This window comes from Cherax quadricarinatus, chromosome 71 (assembly GCF_038502225.1).
Source record: "Cherax quadricarinatus isolate ZL_2023a chromosome 71, ASM3850222v1, whole genome shotgun sequence".
NCBI classification, from domain to species: domain Eukaryota; kingdom Metazoa; phylum Arthropoda; class Malacostraca; order Decapoda; family Parastacidae; genus Cherax; species Cherax quadricarinatus.
This window is the reverse complement of record NC_091362.1, coordinates 17,129,730-17,154,116: the sequence shown is the minus strand read 5'-3', so window position 1 is coordinate 17,154,116 and position 24,387 is coordinate 17,129,730. Positions and strand designations below refer to the sequence as shown.

Genomic DNA, 24,387 nt, shown 5'->3' with positions numbered 1-24,387 from the left:
ACCACCACTCTCCACACGTCACTCCACCACCACTCTCCACACGTCACTCCACCACCACTCTCCACACGTCACTCCACCACCACTCTCCACACGTCACTCCACCACCACTCTCCACACGTCACTCCACCACCACTCTCCACACGTCACTCCACCACCACTCTCCACACGTCACTCCACCACCACTCTCCACACGTCACTCCACCACCACTCTCCACACGTCACTCCACCACCACTCTCCACACGTCACTCCACCACCACTCTCCACACGTCACTCCACCACCACTCTCCACACGTCACTCCACCACCACTCTCCACACGTCACTCCACCACCACTCTCCACACGTCACTCCACCACCACTCTCCACACGTCACTCCACCACCACTCTCCACACGTCACTCCACCACCACTCTCCACACGTCACTCCACCACCACTCTCCACACGTCACTCCACCACCACTCTCCACACGTCACTCCACCACCACTCTCCACACGTCACTCCACCACCACTCTCCACACGTCACTCCACCACCACTCTCCACACGTCACTCCACCACCACTCTCCACACGTCACTCCACCACCACTCTCCACACGTCACTCCACCACCACTCTCCACACGTCACTCCACCACCACTCTCCACACGTCACTCCACCACCACTCTCCACACGTCACTCCACCACCACTCTCCACACGTCACTCCACCACCACTCTCCACACGTCACTCCACCACCACGTCACTCCACCACCACTCTCCACACGTCACTCCACCACCACTCTCCACACGTCACTCCACCACCACTCTCCACACGTCACTCCACCACCACTCTCCACACGTCACTCCACCACCACTCTCCACACGTCACTCCACCACCACTCTCCACACGTCACTCCACCACCACTCTCCACACGTCACTCCACCACCACTCTCCACACGTCACTCCACCACCACTCTCCACACGTCACTCCACCACCACTCTCCACACGTCACTCCACCACCACTCTCCACACGTCACTCCACCACCACTCTCCACACGTCACTCCACCACCACTCTCCACACAACACTCCACCACCACTCTCCACACGTCACTCCACCACCACTCTCCACACGTCACTCCACCACTCTCCACACGTCACTCCACCACCACTCTCCACACGTCACTCCACCACCACTCTCCACACGTCACTCCACCACCACTCTCCACACGTCACTCCACCACCACTCTCCACACGTCACTCCACCACCACTCTCCACACGTCACTCCACCACCACTCTCCACACGTCACTCCACCACCACTCTCCACACGTCACTCCACCACCACTCTCCACACGTCACTCCACCACCACTCTCCACACGTCACTCCACCACCACTCTCCACACGTCACTCCACCACCACTCTCCACACAACACTCCACCAACAGCACCCTCCACACAACACTCCACCAACAGCACCCTCCACACAACACTCCACCAACACCCTCCACACAACACTCCACCAACAACACCCTCCACACAACACTCCACCAGCAACACCCTCCACACAACACTCCACCAACAACACCCTCCACACAACACTCCACCAACACCCTCCACACAACACTCCACCAACACCCTCCACACAACACTCCACCAACACCCTCCACACAACACTCCACCAACACCCTCCACACAACACTCCACCAACACCCTCCACACAACACTCCACCAACACCCTCCACACAACACTCCACCAACAACACCCTCCACACAACACTCCACCAACACCCTCCACACAACACTCCACCAACACCCTCCACACAACACTCCACCAACAACACCCTCCACACAACACTCCACCAACACCCTCCACACAACACTCCACCAACACTCCAACAACACCCTCCACACAACACTCCACCAACAACACCCTCCACACAACACTCCACCAACACCCTCCACACAACACTCCACCAACAACACCCTCCACACAACACTCCACCAACACCCTCCACACAACACTCCACCAACAACACCCTCCACACAACACTCCACCAACACCCTCCACACAACACTCCACCAACAACACCCTCCACACAACACTCCACCAACACCCTCCACACAACACTCCACCAACAACACCCTCCACACAACACTCCACCAACACCCTCCACACAACACTCCACCAACAACACCCTCCACACAACACTCCACCAACACCCTCCACACAACACTCCACCAACACTGCACCAACACCCTCCACACAACACTCCACCAACAACACCCTCCACACAACACTCCACCAACACCCTCCACACAACACTCCACCAACAACACCCTCCACACAACACTCCACCAACACCCTCCACACAACACTCCACCAACAACACCCTCCACACAACACTCCACCAACACCCTCCACACAACACTCCACCAACAACACCCTCCACACAACACTCCACCAACACCCTCCACACAACACTCCACCAACAACACCCTCCACACAACACTCCACCAACACCCTCCACACAACACTCCACCAACAACACTCCACACAACACCCTCCACACAACACTGCACCAACACCCTCCACACAACACTCCACCAACAACACCCTCCACACAACACTCCACCAACACCCTCCACACCACTCCACACAACACTCCACCAACACTCCACCAACACCCTCCACACAACACTCCACCAACAACACCCTCCACACAACACTCCACCAACACCCTCCACACAACACTCCACCAACAACACCCTCCACACAACACTCCACCAACAACACCCTCCACACAACACTCCACCAACACCCTCCACACAACACTCCACCAACAACACCCTCCACACAACACTCCACCAACAACACCCTCCACACAACACTCCACCAACAACACCCTCCACACAACACTCCACCAACAACACCCTCCACACAACACTCCACCAACACCCTCCACAACACCACCTAACAGTGGCCGGGTAATAAGTCTCATCCTTTGCTTCCTCAGATTCCGAGGTTTCCGGGAGCTGGCAGGAAGACTCACTCTTGCAGAGTGTCTTGACGAGTGCCTCGAGGAGAGGTCCTTCCCCTGCCGCTCCGCCATGCACTCTGAATACTCCCAAGTGTGTAGACTCTCTGAGTACGACCAACTCAACGGCAGACTGGTCCCAGACCGCGAGTACAATTACTTCGAGAATCTCATGGGTAAGTGTTCCCTTGGAGCAACTCTCCCCTTCCTCTGATGACTGGCTCTTGATCCAAGAAATTGGAGTTTTCTTACCTTTAAAGAACAAAACAAACACAGTAACGTGGCAATATATGGTCCGAAATTGACTATTAACAAAGTCACATGTGCCCTATGTGCGGGTTATTTGTGTATTTTCTTCTCCTTCCTCGAATCAACCTCTACAAAGGGAGTTTAGTATTTATGCAAAAGCATTAAACCAGAATGGGCCCTTCAAGAGACGATGGGAGAGAGTGAGGGAAGTGCAATAAAGATAATAGAATTCCTGTCAACAGTTAGATATCCTTATTCCGAAACGTTTCGCCTGTACAGTAAGCTTCTTCAGTCGAGTACAGACGATGTCATCAGTCTGTCACCTTTGAAGACGTGGTTTTGAGGTGGTCAGTCCCTCAGCCTGGAGAAGAGTTTTGTCCCATAGTCTGGAAAAATATTCTTGGCTATGGAACAAAACTCTTTAAACCATCAAAACTGCGTCTTTAAGAGTGGTGGACTGATTACATCATCTTCACATCTCTACGGCTTCTGCAAACTCCTCTGTACTCGACTGAAGAAGTCTACTGTGTAGGCTAAACGTTTCGATATAAAGGCACCTGACTATTGCATATATGGCTTACTAATCATCAGCTTTATATACATCTCTGGTAAAGCCTCATTTAGATTATGATGCTCAGTTCTGGTCTCTATATTACCGCATGGACATTAATACGATGGAAATTTTGCAGAGAAAGCTTAGGAAGCTGATTCTGTGTATTAAGAATATTTTTCCAGTTCTTGTGCGGAACTGTGTTGAAAGCTTTCTTGCAGTTCAAGATAATACAGTCTACCCACCCCTCTCTTTCTTGTCTTCTGTCACCTTGTCGTATAACTCCAGTAGATTTGTGATGCAGGATTTCCCTCCCTGAAACCGTGCTGGATATCGTGTATTGTTTCTTTTCTTTCTAGGTGCTCCATCAGTCTTTTGAAAGCAATGAACTTGAATTCTTTGGAAATAAATAGAATTAGGGGAAATATGAGTGAGGTGTACAAATGGAAAACAAGACTCAATTGAGGGGAAATTTAGAGAAATTTAGAGAAATTTAGATTTAGAAAGGATATTGGGAAGCACTAACTTGGCAGTAAAGTTGTAGATGAGCAGAACAAACTACCAGGTAGTGTCATTCAGGCAAGAACTTCGGATAGTTTTAAAAATGAGTTGGTCGGGTACATGAGTAGGTGTGGGTGGGTGTGAGTTTGACTTGCCTAGCGTGGGCCAGTAGACCTGCTGCAATGTTCCATCGTTCTTATGAAATAGTGAGAAGGAGGGAGGTAAAGAGAGAGAGAGAGTCAGAGAGAGATAAAGGGAGATAGAAAAGCATGTTACCTCGCTCGACTCACAACCCAAAGAACGTGAGGTCGAATCCCACATGAGGTGGACGCAGCTCCTGTTACCTAACAGTAAATAGGCACTTTAGTGGTACAAATACGTCGGTATAAAAACTCATGTCATAGGAGAGTTCTGGTACCGTTGTTCATAAACAATTTAGTTTATAAGAGATGGTGTAATGGAGGTGTTCCACTGTATGTATGGTATAAATGAATGTATGAGACGGCTGTAACCACTCCAGGTGCTGTATGATCCTTCATATGGATGTATGAAGCAGCCGTAATCACTCCATTGCTGTGAGAGAGAAAGAGAGAGAGAGAGAGAGAGAGAGAGAGAGAGAGAGAGAAAGTAAGGTGATGAGCGAGGTCTCACTATCTCACATGACTGACTCTTCTTGGTGTCGCTGTAGAGAACCTGATGGTGACCCGCACGGCCTCTGGGTCATCAGACACCGGCGTGGTAGTGGCAGGAGGCAGAACCAGTGTGTCTGCTGAAGACCAACCTACAGACGGAGTGGACGAAGCAGGTCCAGGCAGCGCAGGTCAGACCGGAGCCAGCCGTCCGGGCGTGGGAACTCGCTTTCCCGGGGACCGAACGGACAGCGATGCCGGCAGTGGCGCCAGCGATATCGGAGGCACTGGTGGGAGAGTTAGTTTCTCAGCTGCCGAAGGCAGCAGAGGCGCCGGGGGCACCAACAGATTTGGAGACAGCAGTGAAAGCAGGTTCGGAGATGGGAATAAGTTTGGAGACAGCAGGTTTGGAGTGAACAGAGGCAGTACTGACTCTAGCTTCGTCACCCTCGGCGGGAGAGGAAATGGCGACGGAGAAAGTCGGTTCCGACCGCTCAGTCCGTCGCGCCCTGTAGGCACGCCACAGCAAGACCAGCCGGGAATCTTCCGACCCGTTAGCACTGACCTCACCAGAGAGTTCGCCGGGGGTCGTGGGGCGCTGAACAGAGTCTTCGGGAGCGGTCGGCAGACGGACGCTGGATCACGAATCCTAGGTGCCCTAGGAGCGGTGGGGGTAGGGGTAGCAGGCGCAGATGATCCACTGTCTACCATGGAAGGTACTCGCATGGTACACATGTCTTCAGTCTGCCTGAATGCTGCCTCCTGTGCATGACGCGGCGCTCACAACACGGAACAATAAGTGCATGGAACTGTAACACGAATACGAAGTATAACTATGCGTGCATGACGTTAAGCTCGGCTTATCAAGAGATTTGTGCATGGAACTCTTACAGACGCCACTGAAAATACATCAGACTGTGCATGGATGGTCCAATATTTGTAATTAACAGCTTTACAGTGTTAAATATTTTAGAAAAGCTTTAGTTCGCCTGCTCTGCATGCCTAAAATATAGTTTAAAGTATATATTTAACACAGAAGGTGACGCCACGTGACCAGAGAAAGTTTACATTGATAACAGTGAACTTCCACACCTTGCATGATATCCGCATGTTGCGTGCATAGTCGTTCTTATTAACCAGTTATCCATTTCACCCCACTTACAGAATGCATCTTAACAAAGACCTTACTGATAACTAGTCAATATTCTTGGCTGCCGACGACACGTTTTCTACGGTCAGACGTTTTCACTACTGACGTTTTGACTCTTCTGGTTTGTCTCGGGTTTGTCTTTTAATCTGGAAGAGATGGACAATATTTTTATTTTTATTTTTGTTGTTATGATCACCACATTCACCACTACACTCACCACGCATTAACCACTACTCTCACCATCCCATTAATAACGACATTCACCACGACACTCACCACACATTAACCACTACTCTCACCATCCCATTAATAACGACATTCACCACGACACTCACTACCTCATTAATAAAACCTCATTGATGAATAATAGTGCAACAAACACTTATGAGTGCTAACTAATAATCCACATAAAGACAATAACTCAGATATAATTATGTGACTTATTGTGTGAAAGTCACATAAATTAATTATTTAAAAACTCCCACTTAAAGTGTTAAATGTTACTTTTGCATTCTAATTACATTAACCTCTTAATCCAGCTCTCTAGTGTCCAGATTACGTTTTGTCCAAGTCACTTATACATTAATCAAACATGATTTTCTGCAGTCGAACTTTGTAATACAGGGAAGACGATACAGGATGCGTCTTGTTTACATGTAGAATTTGATCTGGATGTACCGACGGGTATGGGTACAGAAGCACAATATGCAGAGAAAACTTAATGTATTTTGTACCCATGGTCTTGCGTCTCCTGGTTCGTTGCTCCCGTGTGATCTTTCTGTTATTCTCTCGTTACTTCCTATCAGCTAAAGATCTTCATCTGCCCTTCAAGATAAGAATATAATTGCTATTAAATAGAGCTTTCAAAGCCTTAACGAAGTGCAGCGTCCATCCCTTGATTATTAGCGTTATTGTTTTTCGTGTTTCCTCTCATCTGAATGCCTGTGATGGGTGAGTCAGATTCTCCTTGTATGTTACCACTGTTCCTCTGGTGTTTATCTGCTTTTGTGATTTGTTTATGTGCGGTGTATCTTATAATGTAAATTATTGGATGTGTCCATAGTGACTGTGTGGCAACAAGACAATAAGGGGATGTAGTGAGGAGCAGTGCAGACTATCGACGTTGCTTCATTCAGGAACGAGGCTTGCTAAGTCTTGCTTATAAGAGAGATCGTCTACAATAAAGACTTGATCTGCATTTCGTCTCTATAGTCGGTGGGTAGATGCTTGCCCAGGACGAGGGGAACATACTTCATGGTGTGGATCGATGCTATAAGCAAGACCCAACAGTTGTTGGGTCTTGGTAAGGTTCCTTTCAGATAGTCTGGTGAACAAGTGAACTGGTCATGGCGACTCGCAGAGCTGCCTGCGTCACAGTCGCCTCCAGCACTAACAAACATGTCTTTAACACCCAACTCAAAAATCGTCTACTTCAAGCACATCTTTCTCATCTATCAGATACATCTTCACTATGAAATTTCAATAAACGCCCTTCGTCACAGTAACAGAGTCAGGAAAAATATCTCTACACGTCCACAACCATTGTTCTCTCTCTCTCTCTCTCTCTCTCTCTCTCTCTCTCTCTATATATATATATATATATATATATATATATATATATATATATATATATATATATATATATATATATCTCTCTTTCTCTCTATTTGTTTATCTATCTTCAGCAGTCACCACCAAACACAGTGACCTCCACCACCCAAATGTCCCCACTACCTAAACATATGTCCCCACCACCACCACCACCACTATCACCACCAATACAGTATCTCACGTATCAGTAGATCAACACCCACACCATCACCACAACTCCCCCACACATCAGTGTCACCCCCTCCACCACGTTCTCGTACAGTTGTAGGAACAGCGTGGGCGGCGGCAGTTGGAACAGTACCTGCAGTAGCCTTTTACTGACCACCCACATGCTCCGGTCCCCGCTTTTCAGGAGCGAACCGCGACGTTGATATTTCAGGAAGTGACTTTGGGGTGGGCGGCGTAGGAAGCGTGGGTGGCATAGGAGGCGTGGGCAGCGTGGGCGGCGTTGGTGTCCTAGGAGGCGTGGGCGGCGTAAGAGGCGTGGGCGGCGGAAGAGGTGTAGGCGGTGTGTCCTTCCCTGGAGGTGGCCACCCACATCCACCCTTCAGTGGTCCAGGAACCGGGATCGCGTCCCGATGCGTCGGCTCCGAGAATTTCGAACCGGTTGGAACGAGGATGCGGCTCCGGGCGCCCTACATCCGCGACTTCGAGAGCGTCAACTCCGTCAGTGAATGTAAGAGGGCGTGCCTGGAGGAGCGCTCCTTCACCTGCAGGAGCTTCAATTATAGGTGAGTGTATACTGGTATTACACATGTGTTTACCCACACCTGCTGAGTGTAAGTTCCAAGTTGTTATACCTGTTTATCTTGATGCAAGCAGAATGTTATTCTTGTTTCTATCGCCTGTACACTAACCATTAAGGAAGCATTTAATATTTACTCAAGCATTAGGAATGTTTAAATTTTTAAAAGGAGTTATTTGAAGCCCTTAACACCTTTATAAGTGTTTAATACCAAGGTACTCTGATAGATTCACCTTTTACCTCCATCGATAAATCTTTTTTTTCCACAGAAACCAAACACTCAGCCTAACTTTATTTCCCCTCATTTATTCTGTGGTTCACCTCGTGTTATATAGACCCATCTGTCGACACGTCGTCTCGCAAGTATCTGAATACGTTCACGTCCTCCATATTTCCTTTAAGCTGATGTCCTGCCAGGGCTCTAGGAATGTCAATAAGACACGATAAACGGTTAATGGGAGTTATTTAGAAGATGTTTCGCCCACCAGGGACTTTATCGATGCTGGTGGACGAAACGTCTCCTAAACAATTGCCATAAACCCGATTAAAGTGTCTTATTCACATGGTATTATTCGGCTCCAGGTACGACACGACCTCACGGGATAACTGTGAACTCTCGGACGAGAGCACACAAACAATCCTCCGCCTCAACAATCCGTCCCACTTCGAGACGGACGGCAACGCCGACTACTACGAACGGGGCTCGGCAGGCAGGGACTCCGACTGCCTTGATGGTAAGCCCAAACCTCATTCCCTTTACAATATGAGCATACAATACCGACGAGATGAGGAAGGAGTCACATATACAACACTTGGGTATCTTTATTCGAAGATGTTTCGCCAACCAGAACAGAATATCTCATCTTAAACTAAAAAAGGCACTGGTTGGTGGAAAGTCTACGATTAAAGATACCCTGATATTGTACGTGTGTTCAGCTCCTCACCTCATTTCTCATGTCTATCTACGCTCACTATAGGATAAAGAAGTTTCTTTTTTTCTGTTACGAAGGAATCCTGCACTCGCAGCTTCACGACTGACATTGCTATCGCATTTTAAGGAACTAGATGTCTACGGAAAAGAGTGCAGACTACAAGTTAATGTGAGGAAAAGACGAGCTTCGTTCCAGACCGCAGCGGACCGGAGTCGCCGTTGGCGAGGCTAACTAATTTAATATCGGCAGCCAGAAGTAGCGTGGAACCGATGCCATCAACTCTGTTTACACCGCTGTATAGCCCTTGTTGCTTAGCGCTTCTTTTTGATAATAATAATAATAATAATCTGTTTACACCATTCACTCCCCATAAGGAAGGTTCTTGATGCCAGTGAAGGGGCTCTTGATCAAAAGAATTGGACGTTAACCTTCCCGCCCTTGGACTGAACCTGATTGCCTCCCATTTCCCCAGGCTCTGTTTGGACCCTTTAGGGTTTAGCGTTCCCCCTAACCCCTCAGGAGCGTAGTAATAATAATAATATTTAGATTGTCCCCAGTTTTTTTCTGAGAACCATGAACTGTGGCTGCCTACTCTGCCATACTAAGTGCACCAACCTACTTATTTTTCTACGAGTTCAGTTTACTTTTTTCAGTACTATAAGAGATTGCTGGTTAACTATCTTGGTGGTTAATGGGTGGTGGACCTCGAGCGTCAAACGGAGCATCATATATGTACTGAATTTGCCTGAAGTTGTTTGTTGTGCTACAGGTGTTTGTGTCTCCAGGGCGACCATCCTCACTGACGTATGATCCTCACGTCTTGTTTCCGGCTCGTTGTTGATACCTAATTGAAGTAGCGGACACGTGGTAGTAAGATACATACAGCAAAAGGAAAACTTTATTAGCCTCGTGTGGTTGAAATGTCGCAATAATGAAGGCCTTTTGCTGTATGTGTGTTGATAGTCTGTTATATAAGTAGCAGAAGCTTTATCTAAAGGGCTGGTAAGTGTGTAGCTTACACACACACACACACACACACACACACACAAACACGTCAGTTTTTGTTTATTCTCAGTGGAAGTAGCGGCTGGCGCTGTTGCCTCACTACCCAGGAAATTACACTACCTCACTAACTTCACACTAACATTCCTTGTCGGATCTGTAGTGCACCGACCTTGTTGTCTTGAAAGAGAATCAAATGCTGAGGTAACCCACGTCTTGGTAGATACAACGTTTCACCAAAGACTTGACTTTATCAAATATGACACTTAATAAAGCGCTGAATTAGAAAAAAATCTCTGCTACCAGTGTCTGCATTTCTCTCCCACATCTTGGTTTATTGTGCCAACGTCAAAACAAACATGACAACAGATCACCAAACGAAAGCACAAGTAAACCACAGAATGGGTGAGATTTAAACCAGTGATAAATGAGTTTTAAACTCACTTGCCATGGGATCAAACCCCACCCAGTTTCGTGGTTCGTTTGCAATCGTGTTATTACGATTTCGTGAGTCATGAAACTATAAATGATACGAAATAATCACTAGACGACGCATAGCACTGAATTTATTCTCCAGAGCTATGATATAGAATTACATTAAACTGCTATCACATCTCATTATGCAAGAGGCCCAGATCCTGTGAATGGTAGTCGACTGTTGTGGGTGACATCCTGGCTAGGATGACCTCGATAAGTTACCTGACTTCCTGTCTGCAACGCATACATACTAAATTAGGTGCATTCACCTCTAAAACACGCAAAAAGTCGCCAGCTTATTTCAGCACTATATCCCTAATATAAATAAATCAGATAGTTATTTTCAAACATAATTGGATACATCAGCAGTGTGCTGCTACGCTATTCTATGTAACAGTTACACAGCGTGAACTACAGCTAACTATGTCTCCCTGTAATTTTCCATTACGCAGGATGGGCCTCATCCAGAGTTTTGAAATCTGTCAATCTGAGAAGAGAGATGAGTAGGGCGATGAGGTTGGGTTATCCTGGGTAATCTACACATGCTGCTATGTATGATAATTTATGTAACTGTATTTATGTGTACCTGTATCTGAATAAACTTACTCAGAATGTTGTCAAGCATTCCAACAAGGGGGTTCATGAGTTATGACAGCTTCAAAGGTTTGATTCCAGCGTAACTGGAGTTACTATCACCCGGGAATTGCCATCTTTCACGACAGCCTGTCCGATACACAGAAGAAATAATAATTATGATAATGATAATAATCTTTATTTCTACAAGTACATGATACAATTTATACAGACCATAGCTGACATAAATGACATAGTATATAGAAACCCCCTTTTTATGCAGTTTTGTCCCCAGGATGCGACCCACATCAGTCGGTTAACACACAGGTACCTATTTACTGCTAGGCGAGCAGGGACAGCAGCTGTCTTAAGGCAAGATGCCCAAATGTTTGCACCCGTATCGGGGATCGAATCACGGACCTCAGTGCGTGAGCTGGGGCATCGAAAGATAGGGCTTTATTGGGGTTTGCTAACCCACTGGTTAAATAATGCTTACTTAACACTGTCTTCTCAGTGAGGGTTACATCTCTCCACATGTAGACGTGACAACAGCACCGATTACTGTTTCCATAGCACAGATAAATAAATTATTGGCATCTTAAACAAGCCTATAACTCTGATGAGCATTTTATCCCCTTTCACGCACTTTTTTTCCGCCTTTAGGTACAACCTGGGCAGACGCTGTCATTGACAACCGAATCTTCAGCTTTTTCTAAAGTTAATCATTACTTGTTGACAGTTTTCTTTGGATGCAGAAGTAAAGAAAATGGTTGCATGTCGCACTTGGTTTCCGCACTAACTCAACCATCACTGAGCGATGTGCATGCCTGGAAATATGCAGTAATTGCATGATCATGGCATGCTAATTGTTTGGATATATTTCATGGTCACGGGATTAAGGGTTGGCAGAAAAGTAAAAAAAAAATTTTTAAATATAAAAAATGCTGACTAATCCAATAAAAAATTCTTATTTTCAAGTTCATTGTTAAAATTTGATTTATATTATGGTGCTGAAAACGTAAAGATTTAATGTTAATCTTGGCATTGTTTGCCACGTCTTAAATGTTATAAAAAAAATGTTATATACGTTTATTTCTTGACTGCTCATGTTAATTATCGAAATTTTCTCTTTTCCCCAATTCCTTTTCCATTTACCCACCTCTCTTGTGTCTTAATCACCGTCTTGCCTCATTATCCACCTCTTCCACTTGCTTTCCTTATTATTATTCTTTCACCTGTTCTCTTCTTTATTATTCCCTTCATTATGATTGTGTTCCACACTTTATTATCTTCGAATTCTTTGCATTTCTCTCTGATTTTTATTTTTCATCTTTTATCTTCACTCCTTCCCTCATTCCTCTCTTTGTTTCTCCATCCCACTATTCCTCCCACCACTCCTCCATCCCACTATTCCTCCCACCACTCCTCCATCCCACTATTCCTCCCACCACTCCTCCATCTACGGACAACAGTGACCCAGCAGTGCACGGAGGATGGCATGGAGTTCAACCTACGTACGGAGGAGCCCTTCCGTGGGCGTATATATACGTACGGTTACTACGACCGCTGCTTCACCCGCGGCTCCGGCTCCACGGTCACGGTGCTCAAGATCTCCGGTGCCAGGGGCATCCCCGAGTGTGGCACCATCAAGGTGAGGCACTTCAGAGACAAAGGTGCCTTGATGCTGGTGAAGGCGCTTTTCATTCAATATACATTAGAGTTAGAGTGTCAAGTATTCAGTATACATCAGAGTTACAACGTCAGTATTCAGTATACATCAGAGTTACAAAGTCAGTATTCAGTATACATTAGAGATACAGCATTCAATATTCAGTATTCCTCAAGAATTTAATCCACTTATGTTTGAAAAAAAATCAATATAGTTCGCTCTATTCAATGCACTGTATTTACCACAGGAGATAACTGGGAATCAGTTAGTCCACTGCACCCTCTGGACCTGGGTTCAGTCCTAGTCAGTAAATAGATACCCAGGAGTTAGCCTGGACTTATGGATCACAATGGAAATAGGCTACAGTGCTTGGCTTTTTTGGGTTTATCCTGGGTTATTAACCCTCCGGGATTAGGAATCTGAATAGTCCTCTGTCATGTTACACTAACCCTGACTTCTACACCACAGTACGCAGACACCACCACAAACATCGTAGTGGTCCAGTTCTCTGACAACGTGCAGACCTCCCTCGACAAGCGGTACAACCTCACCTGCACCGTGGTGGGTCCAGGGGAGGCTGTCGTCACCTCAGGCTACATCGGTGCAGGGTAGGTCATCCAGGGATACCCTAGGTGACATAAGTTAATTCTAGGTCACCCAGGACCATTGTGAAGCATGTGTCGTGATGCTAAGAGTTCTGCATTATTCTTATATTTAGAGAGGAGTGCTGGACCTACAGGGGTCATGCAACACCTGGGGAATGAGAGGCAATTGGGCTTGATCCAAGGAAGCAGAGGACAGTCCCAATTCCTTGAAATCTTCAGAAACTGTTTGTCTTACGTTCGTGTCGTTTAATCTCAGAGTGGTAGATCAAAATAATGAATTACAAGAGGAAATCATTGGATATATATATATATATATATATATATATATATATATATATATATATATATATATATATATCAATAACAACACTGCACTAGCCAAGGACTCGAACCCATGCTGCTTTGGCCTGCCTCATGGTGGGCGAAAACTCATGAAGCCCTACTCCACTGGATCATACGATCCTTAGGGATCGATATATATATATATATATATATATATATATATATATATATATATATATATATATATATATATATATATATATATATATATATATATATATATATATATATATATATATATATATATATATATATATATATATATATATATACAGTATATATATATATGTATACGAATAGATGGTTATCACATATGTAATTAACTTAATAATTTTAAAAATGTTGGATTGAAGATGATATTAAGCAAAGACAAATCAAAGATCATAAACCAGGGAACGGTTGGGGCTTCAACCCATGGCAAGTGAGTCCTGCAACTCACAGGCCAGTGCGTTAACCACTGGGCCAGCTGGATCTAATAAGTGAATTTTACGACTCACTCACCATGGATCCAAACCCCCACCCATTCCCTGATTTGTTTGCAATCGTGTTATTACGAGTTCGCGAATCAGAGATCATGTTTGTCTATATCATGGTGAATCCTACGATGTTATGTGAATTTCCTCAGATCAAAAGTTATTTATCCTTGCCTGAAATTTCCGGAATCAATTCAGGGTCAATTTCAGGTTCTAATTCTAATTATTTTGAGTTCAACCTAGAGACCATCTAATACCCTGAAGGTCGACCTTCCTAACTTGTACGTGGGTACACGTTACAATATGTTTTCATGACTTGAGGGAGAGATCAAATAAAAACAAGAAACAATGTACATTAAGTCAATGTCACGATTCACTACTCACAATTCTTCTATTTTTAACAACACGTATTTTGTCATTTTTATTTCCTTCATGACCCTTCAGGAAGGATGTCTTGGTGATGGTAAAGGACTCTTGGCCCGAGGAATTGAAGCTCGTCTCCCTTTCCTTGTATCAAACCTGATTACTTACGCACTCTTTCCGGATAAAAATAACATTAATAATAAATATTAGTAATTGTAATAATAATAATATCATTTTATTATTATTACTATTATTATTATTATCATTATTATTATTATTATTATTATTATTATTATTATTATTATTATTATTATTATTATTATTATTATTATTATTATTGAACTCTGCGTCTGCCTGTTGTCAGGTCTGGGGCGCCGACCCCTATCGAGTACCTGCCTGCTGAGAACCAGTTACAGTCAAAGGTGCGCCTGCAGATCATGTACGGTGGGCGGCCCACCACAACCATCGCTGTGGGTGACCCACTCACCTTCAAACTGGAGTCTCAGCGAGGCTTTAACCTCGTCTCGGATATCTTTGCCACCAACGTGGTAGCCAAGGATCCTTACTCCGGCAGGAGCGTCGAACTCATTGATAGCAGAGGGTGAGTGCTTGTTGCTCTCTCTCTCTCTCTCTCTCTCTCTCTCTCTCTCTCTCTCTCTCTCTCTCTCTCTCTCTCTCTTTCTCTCTCTCTCTCTCTCTCTCTCTCTCTCTCTCTCTCTCTCTCTCTCTCTCTCTCTCTCTCTCTCTCTCTCTCTCTCTCTCTCTCTCTCGCTCTCTTTCTCTCTCTCTCTCTCTCTCTAGGAGTCTTACCTGACCAAACGTTTCGTCTACGCTGCAGGCTTCATCAGTCGAAAATCTGGAGAAAAATCCTTCGCTCATGTTCAAGAAATATTAAAATAATTCATTTATAATGACTTGCGAAATTTCTCAGTACATTCAGTAACTTTTTGCCTACCATAAATAACTCATGACTACTGTTACAGAATTAATCAACAGTGCGCCTTGACTGATTCCATCTAAAAAAAATGTGTATTCGTAACGTATGGAATATTTCATTGTAATGTTTACGTAACTGAAATCATTACTCATGTTGCCAGCTCGCTGCTTTTGTAACAGAATACATTATTCTTGCAAATCGTTCATCATCATTGCAATCTCCTTAGCTTATAGAATTTTGGACTTCAGCCCTTGGATCAGTTACGTGGCTCTGTAATCTTTTGGCAACCACACACACACATGATGGGTATAAAGTAAATACCGCCGACAGGAAGAGTATAAGGCGAAAACTGCTTGCTGGATGGTTATGGTGAGGTAATCAACGCCCACGGAATGGGTACGAGGATAACCACCGACCATTGAATGAATATATGGCTGCATAATAAAGACATCAAAACTGTTTCATTGATGCCCCAGCAACCTCTCTGAACCATAAGATTTACTTACCTCTCTGCAGGTGTCCCGTGGACAACTACGTCTTTCCGGCGCTTGGCAAGGGCAGGGACGGAGACGGTCTGGAAGCCCGCTTCAACGCTTTCAAGATCCCCGAAGCCAACTTCCTTATCTTCGAGGCTAACGTCAGGACCTGCCGCAGAGGCTGTGAGCCGGTGAGTAACCATCCTACTCTTCCTCGCCAGTGTCATAATTTCCCTGGTGATGTTATTAGTTAGAAGATAATCAAGTCGGAGGCAAGACACGCGACAGGAGAGTTTTAGTTATGAGAAATAAATGGGAGTAGGTCAGGGGTTTCCAACAGAGTTAGAGCCAAGGAAGGAGTAGCAATAATGTTGAAGGAAAAAACGGAATGTAAATATATAAATTCAATGATTATGTGGAGTAAAATAAGGGTCGGATGTGGAAAGTGTGTTACACCAACATGGGGAACGCAATATGGGGAATGAATTGCAATAATGGGAATGCAATATGGGGAATGAATTCGATCCATATCAGCCACCTGAGATGGATCGAATTCATTCCCCATATTGCATTACCCTAAATGTTGCATAAACTCCACTACTTATTCTGTAACAGGCGCGGTGCACACTGGGAAAGGGACGAGACGACGCTGTATCCTACGGTCGCAGACGACGAGGTGCTGGAGACGACCTTGAGACGCAGACTATCCTCCCTAAGGACAACGATGATGACGATGAGAACAGCGAAGATGAGGGTCAGGTTCACGGCATCTACGAAGTAAGTCAACCTTCTTCCATCGGTGACACATAATTCTTTCCTTATCTTCATACCGTTTTCTCCTCCTGATCTCTGACGAACCAGGCTGTTGGTGCAAGCAGCTAAGATGTATTGCCTCGCATAATTGTACCTTTCCGTTGGTGATTGCAGGTGTACCTCTCTCGGGAGGAGATTGACGAGCAGGCTCTGACGCAGACACCGCTGCAGGAGGTGTGTCTAGGCAGTTCTGAGTATTATAGCCTCATCGTAGCCCTCGTCATCACGGTCGCCTGCCTCGTCGCCTCCCTCTTATGCGTCGCCTTCTGCTTCAGGTAAGAAATGTAGTCCCAATTTTTAAGAAAGGAGACAGACAGGCAGCATTAAACTACAGGTCAGTGTTGCTGACATGTACAGTATGTAAAGTAATGGAGAAGATTATCAGAAGAGTGGTGGAGCACCTTGGGGGAACACCTAGGTGGAGCACCTAGGTGGAGCACCTAGACAGGAACCGGCTCATACATGAAAGTCATCTATACCCCACTACAGTTCCTTCTACTTATTTCCAAGGAGAGATCACCCTCTTATTGTATTTTACTCTCATAAATTTTAATTAAAAATGAAAATCTCATTAGAATATACAAGATAAGACAGTTTTACTCTAAATTAATGCTATTTTCAACCCAAAATATCTAATAGCTGAAAAAATCTAAGAAAAAATGCAAAAAAAAAAAATCATTGAAGAAAAGTGGAATTATTGATGACAACGAAATAAAATATATTCCAATTATTCTCTGCCATAGGAAACACAGACAGCTGGACTTAAAGAACGCAGCTGCTGACGCAGGGAACCCGTACCACCAGCAGCAACTGCAGCAGCAGCAGCCACAGCAGCAACACCTGCAGCAGAAGAGCAAGTTCTCCTTCCCTGGCTCACACCCCAGGACCCTCACACAGCCCGCCAGGCAGGTGTAAGCTAGCGCTAGTCCAGTGAGATATCTTTCATCACCCCGCCCCCCCCCCATGCCCGCACCCTCGATAAAGCCAAGTGGGTCATTTAGGTGGTAGTAGTGGAGGCTCGACCCTCCATCCCGCCACATCTGTCCTCCCCCACCCAGCCTCCAAAAGTTGCTTATGGAATAATAACAAATTTATTTTAAGTAGACCAGACTGATGATCTTGCTGTTACTGAAGATGAAATCTCTGTTACAGTAGCAACAGGTAGATAAAACCCCTGTTGTTGCTGTGATATATAAATATATATATATATATATATATATATATATATATATATATATATATATATATATATATATATATATATATATATATATATATATATATATATATATATATATATATATATATATATATATATATATATATATATATATATATATATATATAAGGGGTCCACCTTTGGTGTAAATTGTGGGACCCATAGCCTCGGAGAAGTGGATAAAAGGCTTCAAGGAAAAATATTTGGATTTCTTCCTGAAGCCGTTTGAATATTCCACTTCCCCTACCACCCCATCTTTTTATATTTTTATATTTATATATATATATATATATATATATATATATATATATATATATATATATATATATATATATATATATATATATATATATATATATATATATATATATATATATATATATATATATATATGTCGTGCCGAATATGTAAAACTGGTCAATTAGCAAGAACTCATTTAAAATTAAGTCCTTTCTAAAATTTTCTCTTATACGTTTAAAGATATATTTTTTTCATTAATGTTGATGTAAAAATTTTTAATTTTGCTTCAAAAGAATCTTAGAAAACTTACCTAACCTTATTATAACAAGAACAATTTATTTTAGCCTAACCCAACTATATTTTTTTCGTTAGGTTCAGAATGATTTTGGCGAAATTATTGCATACACAAATTTTCGCTTGTCCTATATGGCAATATGAGCGTTGCTATTTAAGCCAAGATCGCAAGTTCTGCCTATTCGGCACGACATATATATGTATATATATATATATATATATATATATATATATATATATATATATATATATATATATATATATATATATATATATATATATATATATATATATATATATATTTTATATATATATATATATACATATGTATATATATATATATATATATATATATATATATATATATATATATATATATATATATATATATATATATCCACTTTTTCTTTGTGATTCCAACACTGGCCACACAGGATGTATACACAGTGTGCGCCTCTCGCTGTATATGTATACTGGTAGTTTAATTCCTGTTCTAGGGATTAAATTATTATTATTATAATCAAAAAGAAGCGCTAAGCCACAAGGGCTATACAGCTCTAGGGATTAAAGTATTCTTGTCTGGTGGTGAAAAGGTTACGTGCAGCCTTAATGACCTCTAGTGTAGTTTACCGGAGTTTACCTGGAGAGAGTTCCGGGGGTCAACGCCCCCGCGGCCCGGTCTGTGACCAGGCCTCCTGGTGGATCAGAGCCTGATCAACCAGGCTGTTGCTGCTGGCTGCACGCAAACCAACGTACGAGCCACAGCCCGGCTGATCAGGAACTGACTTTAGGTGCTTGTCCAGTGCCAGCTTGAAGACTGCCAGGGGTCTGTTGGTAATCCCCCTTATGTATGCTGGGAGGCAGTTGAACAGTCTCGGGCCCCTGACACTTATTGTATGGTCTCTTAACGTGCTAGTGACACCCCTGCTTTTCATTGGGGGGATGTTGCATCGTCTGCCAAGTCTTTTGCTTTCGTAGTGAGTGATTTTCGTGTGCAAGTTCGGTACTAGTCCCTCTAGGATTTTCCAGGTGTATATAATCATGTATCTCTCCCGCCTGCGTTCCAGGGAATACAGTTTTAGGAACCTCAAGCGCTCCCAGTAATTGAGGTGTTTTATCTCCGTTATGCGCGCCGTGAAAGTTCTCTGTACATTTTCTAGGTCAGCAATTTCACCTGCCTTGAAACGTGCTGTTAGTGTGCAGCAATATTCCAGCCTAGATAGAACAAGTGACCTGAAGAGTGTCATCATGGGCTTGGCCTCCCTAGTTTTGAAGGTTCTCATTATCCATCCTGTCATTTTTCTAGCAGATGCGATTGATACAATGTTATGGTCCTTGAAGGTGAGATCCTTCGACATGATCACTCCCAGGTCTTTGACGTTGGTGTTTCGCTCTATTTTGTGGCCAGAATTTGTTTCGTACTCTGATGAAGATTTAATTTCCTCGTGTTTACCATATCTGAGTAATTGAAATTTCTCATCGTTGAACTTCATATTGTTTTCTGCAGCCCACTGAAAGATTCGGTTGATGTCCGCCTGGAGCCTTGCAGTGTCTGCAATGGAAGACACTGTCATGCAGATTCGGGTGTCATCTGCAAAGGAAGACACGGTGCTGTGGCTGACATCCTTGTCTATATCGGATATGAGGATGAGGAACAAGATGGGAGCGAGTACTGTGCCTTGTGGAACAGAGCTTTTCACCGTAGCTGCCTCGGACTTTACTCTGTTGACTACTACTCTCTGTGTTCTGTTAGTGAGGAAATTATAGATCCATCGACCGACTTTTCCTGTTATTCCTTTAGCACGCATTTTGTGCGCTATTACGCCATGGTCACACTTGTCGAAGGCTTTTGCAAAGTCTGTATATATTACATCTGCATTCTTTTTATCTTCTAGTGCATTTAGGACCTTGTCGTAGTGATCCAATAGTTGAGACAGACAGGAGCGACCTGTTCTAAACCCATGTTGCCCTGGGTTGTGTAACTGATGGGTTTCTAGATGGGTGGTGATCTTGCTTCTTAGGACCCTTTCAAAGATTTTTATGATATGGGATGTTAGTGCTATCGGTCTGTAGTTCTTTGCTGTTGCTTTACTGCCCCCTTTGTGGAGTGGGGCTATGTCTGTTGTTTTTAGTAACTGTGGGACGACCCCCGTGTCCATGCTCCCTCTCCATAGGATGGAAAAGGCTCGTGATAGGGGCTTCTTGCAGTTCTTGATGAACACGGAGTTCCATGAGTCTGGCCCTGGGGCAGAGTGCATGGGCATGTCATTTATCGCCTGTTCGAAGTCATTTGGCGTCAGGATAACATCGGATAGGCTTGTGTTAACCAAATTTTGTGGCTCTCTCATAAAAAATTAATTTTGATCTTCGACTCTCAGTCTGGTTAGCGGCTTGCTAAAAACTGAGTCATACTGGGACTTGAGTAGCTCACTCATTTCCTTGCTGTCATCTGTGTAGGACCCATCTTGTTTAAGTAGGGGCCCAATACTGGACGGTGTTCTCGACTTTGATTTGGCATAGGAGAAGAAATACTTTGGGTTTCTTTCGATTTCATTTATGGCTTTTAGTTCTTCCCGCGATTCCTGACTCCTATAAGATTCCTTTAGCTTGAGTTCGATGCTTGCTATTTCTCTGACCAGTGTCTCCCTACGCATTTCTAGTAACCAACCTACTACACTAGAGGAAAATAAAAATAAACACGAAGGCGTTCACTTAGGACACTTTTATTAAAGGAGTTTCGGTCCTGAGACATTGAGTTGTCCTAAATTTATGTTTTTGCGTCCAGTTCTCTCGAGTTTTCGGCTCCCATTTGTCTTCTTATTGCTAATCATATTACGCACCTTTGTTTATCTCTTCCACTGTCCTCTCCCTCTAGTTCTTCTCTCCTGTCTCTCTAGTGTGTTGATGATGATGGTGTTCCTACTTCCTCAGTTACTTCCCCAGTGGAGAACCGACCAGCAGTGCCCCGCAGGCTGAGGATGGAGCTGCCACCTCCTCCCGCTTCCCGGACCCGTCCGAACCCATCTATACCGACCCCGCGCTGTTCGAAAGGTGGGTTCACGAACTCCCCGGATGGACTAATTTCTCTCTCTCTCTCTCTCTCTCTCTCTCTCTCTCTCTCTCTCTCTCTCTCTCTCTCTCTCTCTCTCTCTCTCTCTCTCTCTCTCTCTCTCTCTCTCTCTCTCTCTCAGTACCACCTTTTTGCTATAGTATTCTTGCCCTTACCTCTCTCTTCACCACCTTTCCAACCCCTTTTTCCCATCACCCTATCAGTATAGTTTGCTCCCACAGTGTAGTCACCTGCTTTCGGGTAGCCTTATACTGTGAATGTATCAGTTTCTGAGTGATGGCTTGAAACACAGTATAACTTCCGACCTTCACAAACACAGCGGCCAAACATGCCGTATTTTCCATCCTTATTAAAATTCTTTTGCGAAGATTCTTCAAATTCTTTAACAATTTCCATTTTTATTTTTTACAGAATTCAAGAATTCTTTATAAAGTATATAAATAAGCTTTAACCCCACCCCCATTAATCAACCAAGCAACCCTAAAACTGTGAGTTAACCAGTGGTGCCCCTCAGGTCCTCGTCAGATCAACCAACCCGTCAACGGTACGCTGACGGTGAGGAGTAATGGAAGACGGGAGGAGGAGAAGCCGAGGAAGAAGAGGAGATGAAGGAGGAAGAAGAGAACGAGGAAATCCAGGAGGAAGAGATCCAAGAGGTAGAAGAGTATAAGGAGCGAAGTAGAGACGGAGGGAAGAGAAAAATAGTAATAGTGACGGAGAGAAGAGAAGAATAGAAGTAGAGACAGAGAGAAGAGAAGAATAGAAGTGAGAAAACGAGGGGAATAGATGAAGACATGCAAGGAAAAGAGAAGACTTAAAAATATCACGAAGAAATAAGATGAAAATATCGAAAGAAAGAATAAAAGCGGAAGACAAATAATAGAAATGAAAATATGAAGGAGAGAAAAGGAAACCAAAACGATTAAACAAAAAGTAAGAAAGAACGAAAAGAGAGAAGGCGCAGAAGACAAAAAACAACAAAAGAAACAAGAAAATTTATTTAAACTGAAGATATAATTAACAGTTATCAGAAAAAATGAAAAAAAAAACGAGATTAGAATTAGAGGAATGAAGAAAACGAGAAGATAGTTAAACCATAGGTTTCTGGAACCCAGAGTTTTCTGAAACCCACAGGTCTCTGAAACCCACTGATTCCTGAAACTCACAGGTTTCTGAAACCCACAGGTTCCTGAAACCCAGCGATTCCTGAAACTCACAGGTTTCTGAAAACCACGGGTTTCTGGAACCCACAGGTTCCTGAAACCCACCGATTCCTAAAACTCACAGGTTTCTGAAAACCACGGGTTTCTGGAACCCACAGGTTCCCGAAATCCACAGGTTTCTGAAACCCAGACTTGGGAATGAGTAACCAAGGGTAAACAGAAGAGGAGAAAGGAGAGGCGTCGATAAATAAGAACAACACGAAAGTAACACAAGAAGGGAGGCAATAAATGCCGGGAGCAACATAAATAATAATAAACGAGTAAATAAGACAAACGAAACAAAGAAAAATCCGCTAAACAAATAAAGTCAGTTTTGACTCATCCAGTGACCTGGTCCATCAGATATTTTTCGATAAATTTTAACACAAGAGAAAAAAATATTTTTTTTATCGAAGGCAAGCGCTAAGCCCGTATGGGTCATGGAGCGGTGCCAGCAGTGAAGAAGAGCTCACGTGAAGCCTGGTATTGAGTCCCGCTGAAGCTCACTTTCTCGTGGGACTGGAAACTGAGCTTCAGTCAAGCTGAGCTCCAAGCTTCAACCAACTTCTCTCAATCCTTTCATCCAGAGTTCCAAATGCCACAAACATCATTCTTAGATTTAAGGTCTCGTAGGATTTAAGTTTTTTATACAAAAAAAAAATAGCCAGATATAAAGAGCCATTGTTACTTTGGGCTGCGTCCGAATGGCAACGATGAACCTTCCTTCCCCACACGCTGAACACCGCGAAGCCAAGTGCAGCGATTCGGACACCCCCTGACGTCACCATGGCTCTCGGGCGTCGATGCTATCACACAAATTTGAACTTTATAGCCACTCCGAATAGAGACGCTTTTTTTTTTCTCTCACCGAGCGTCTAAACTTTTTTTTTTTTAATATATATATATATAAATATATTTTCAAATTTTGAAAGTTTCCAAAAAAAAAATAATAATAATTTTGTTGTGATGGCATCGTTAATTAATTTTAAGGTCGAGCGTTCTGGAGAATCTCCATAAAATTTTTCACGCTTTTTTTTCACGTCTTTTATTATCCATTTTTTTATTAATTTGGTTTGGACATCTCAAAGACTATATATATATATATATATATATATATATATATATATATATATATATATATATATATATATATATATATATATATATATATATATATATATATATATATGTATGAGAGTATAGTTTTACCAACGCTCTTATATGGGTGTGAAGCATGTGTGATGAATGTTGCAG

General features: G+C 43.6%; 1 protein-coding gene across 8 annotated transcripts in view; it reads left to right on the top strand.

Moving 5' to 3' along the window:
- nompA (no mechanoreceptor potential A) overlaps positions 1-24,154 on the top strand; it is a 72,619-nt gene extending 48,465 nt beyond the window's left edge. For 3 of the 8 annotated variants that reach the window (XM_053793464.2, XM_053793461.2, XM_053793465.2), the window contains 11 exons: positions 2,991-3,187; positions 5,000-5,656; positions 12,903-13,081; positions 13,568-13,707; positions 15,247-15,483; positions 16,336-16,486; positions 16,911-17,072; positions 17,223-17,383; positions 17,852-18,019; positions 21,793-21,912; positions 22,446-24,154. In XM_053793464.2, the coding sequence (XP_053649439.1) occupies positions 2,991-3,187; positions 5,000-5,656; positions 12,903-13,081; positions 13,568-13,707; positions 15,247-15,483; positions 16,336-16,486; positions 16,911-17,072; positions 17,223-17,383; positions 17,852-18,019; positions 21,793-21,912; positions 22,446-22,497 (2,224 nt within the window). In that variant the 3' untranslated portion in view covers positions 22,498-24,154. Of the gene's footprint in view, positions 1-2,990; positions 3,188-4,999; positions 5,657-8,053; positions 8,433-9,028; positions 9,181-12,902; positions 13,082-13,567; positions 13,708-15,246; positions 15,484-16,335; positions 16,487-16,910; positions 17,073-17,222; positions 17,384-17,851; positions 18,020-21,792; positions 21,913-22,445 lie in introns of all 8 variants that reach the window. The other 5 variants (XR_008408757.2, XM_070100086.1, XM_070100085.1 and 2 more) reach the window with 5 other exon arrangements.
- The last annotated feature ends 233 nt before the right edge of the window (positions 24,155-24,387 follow it).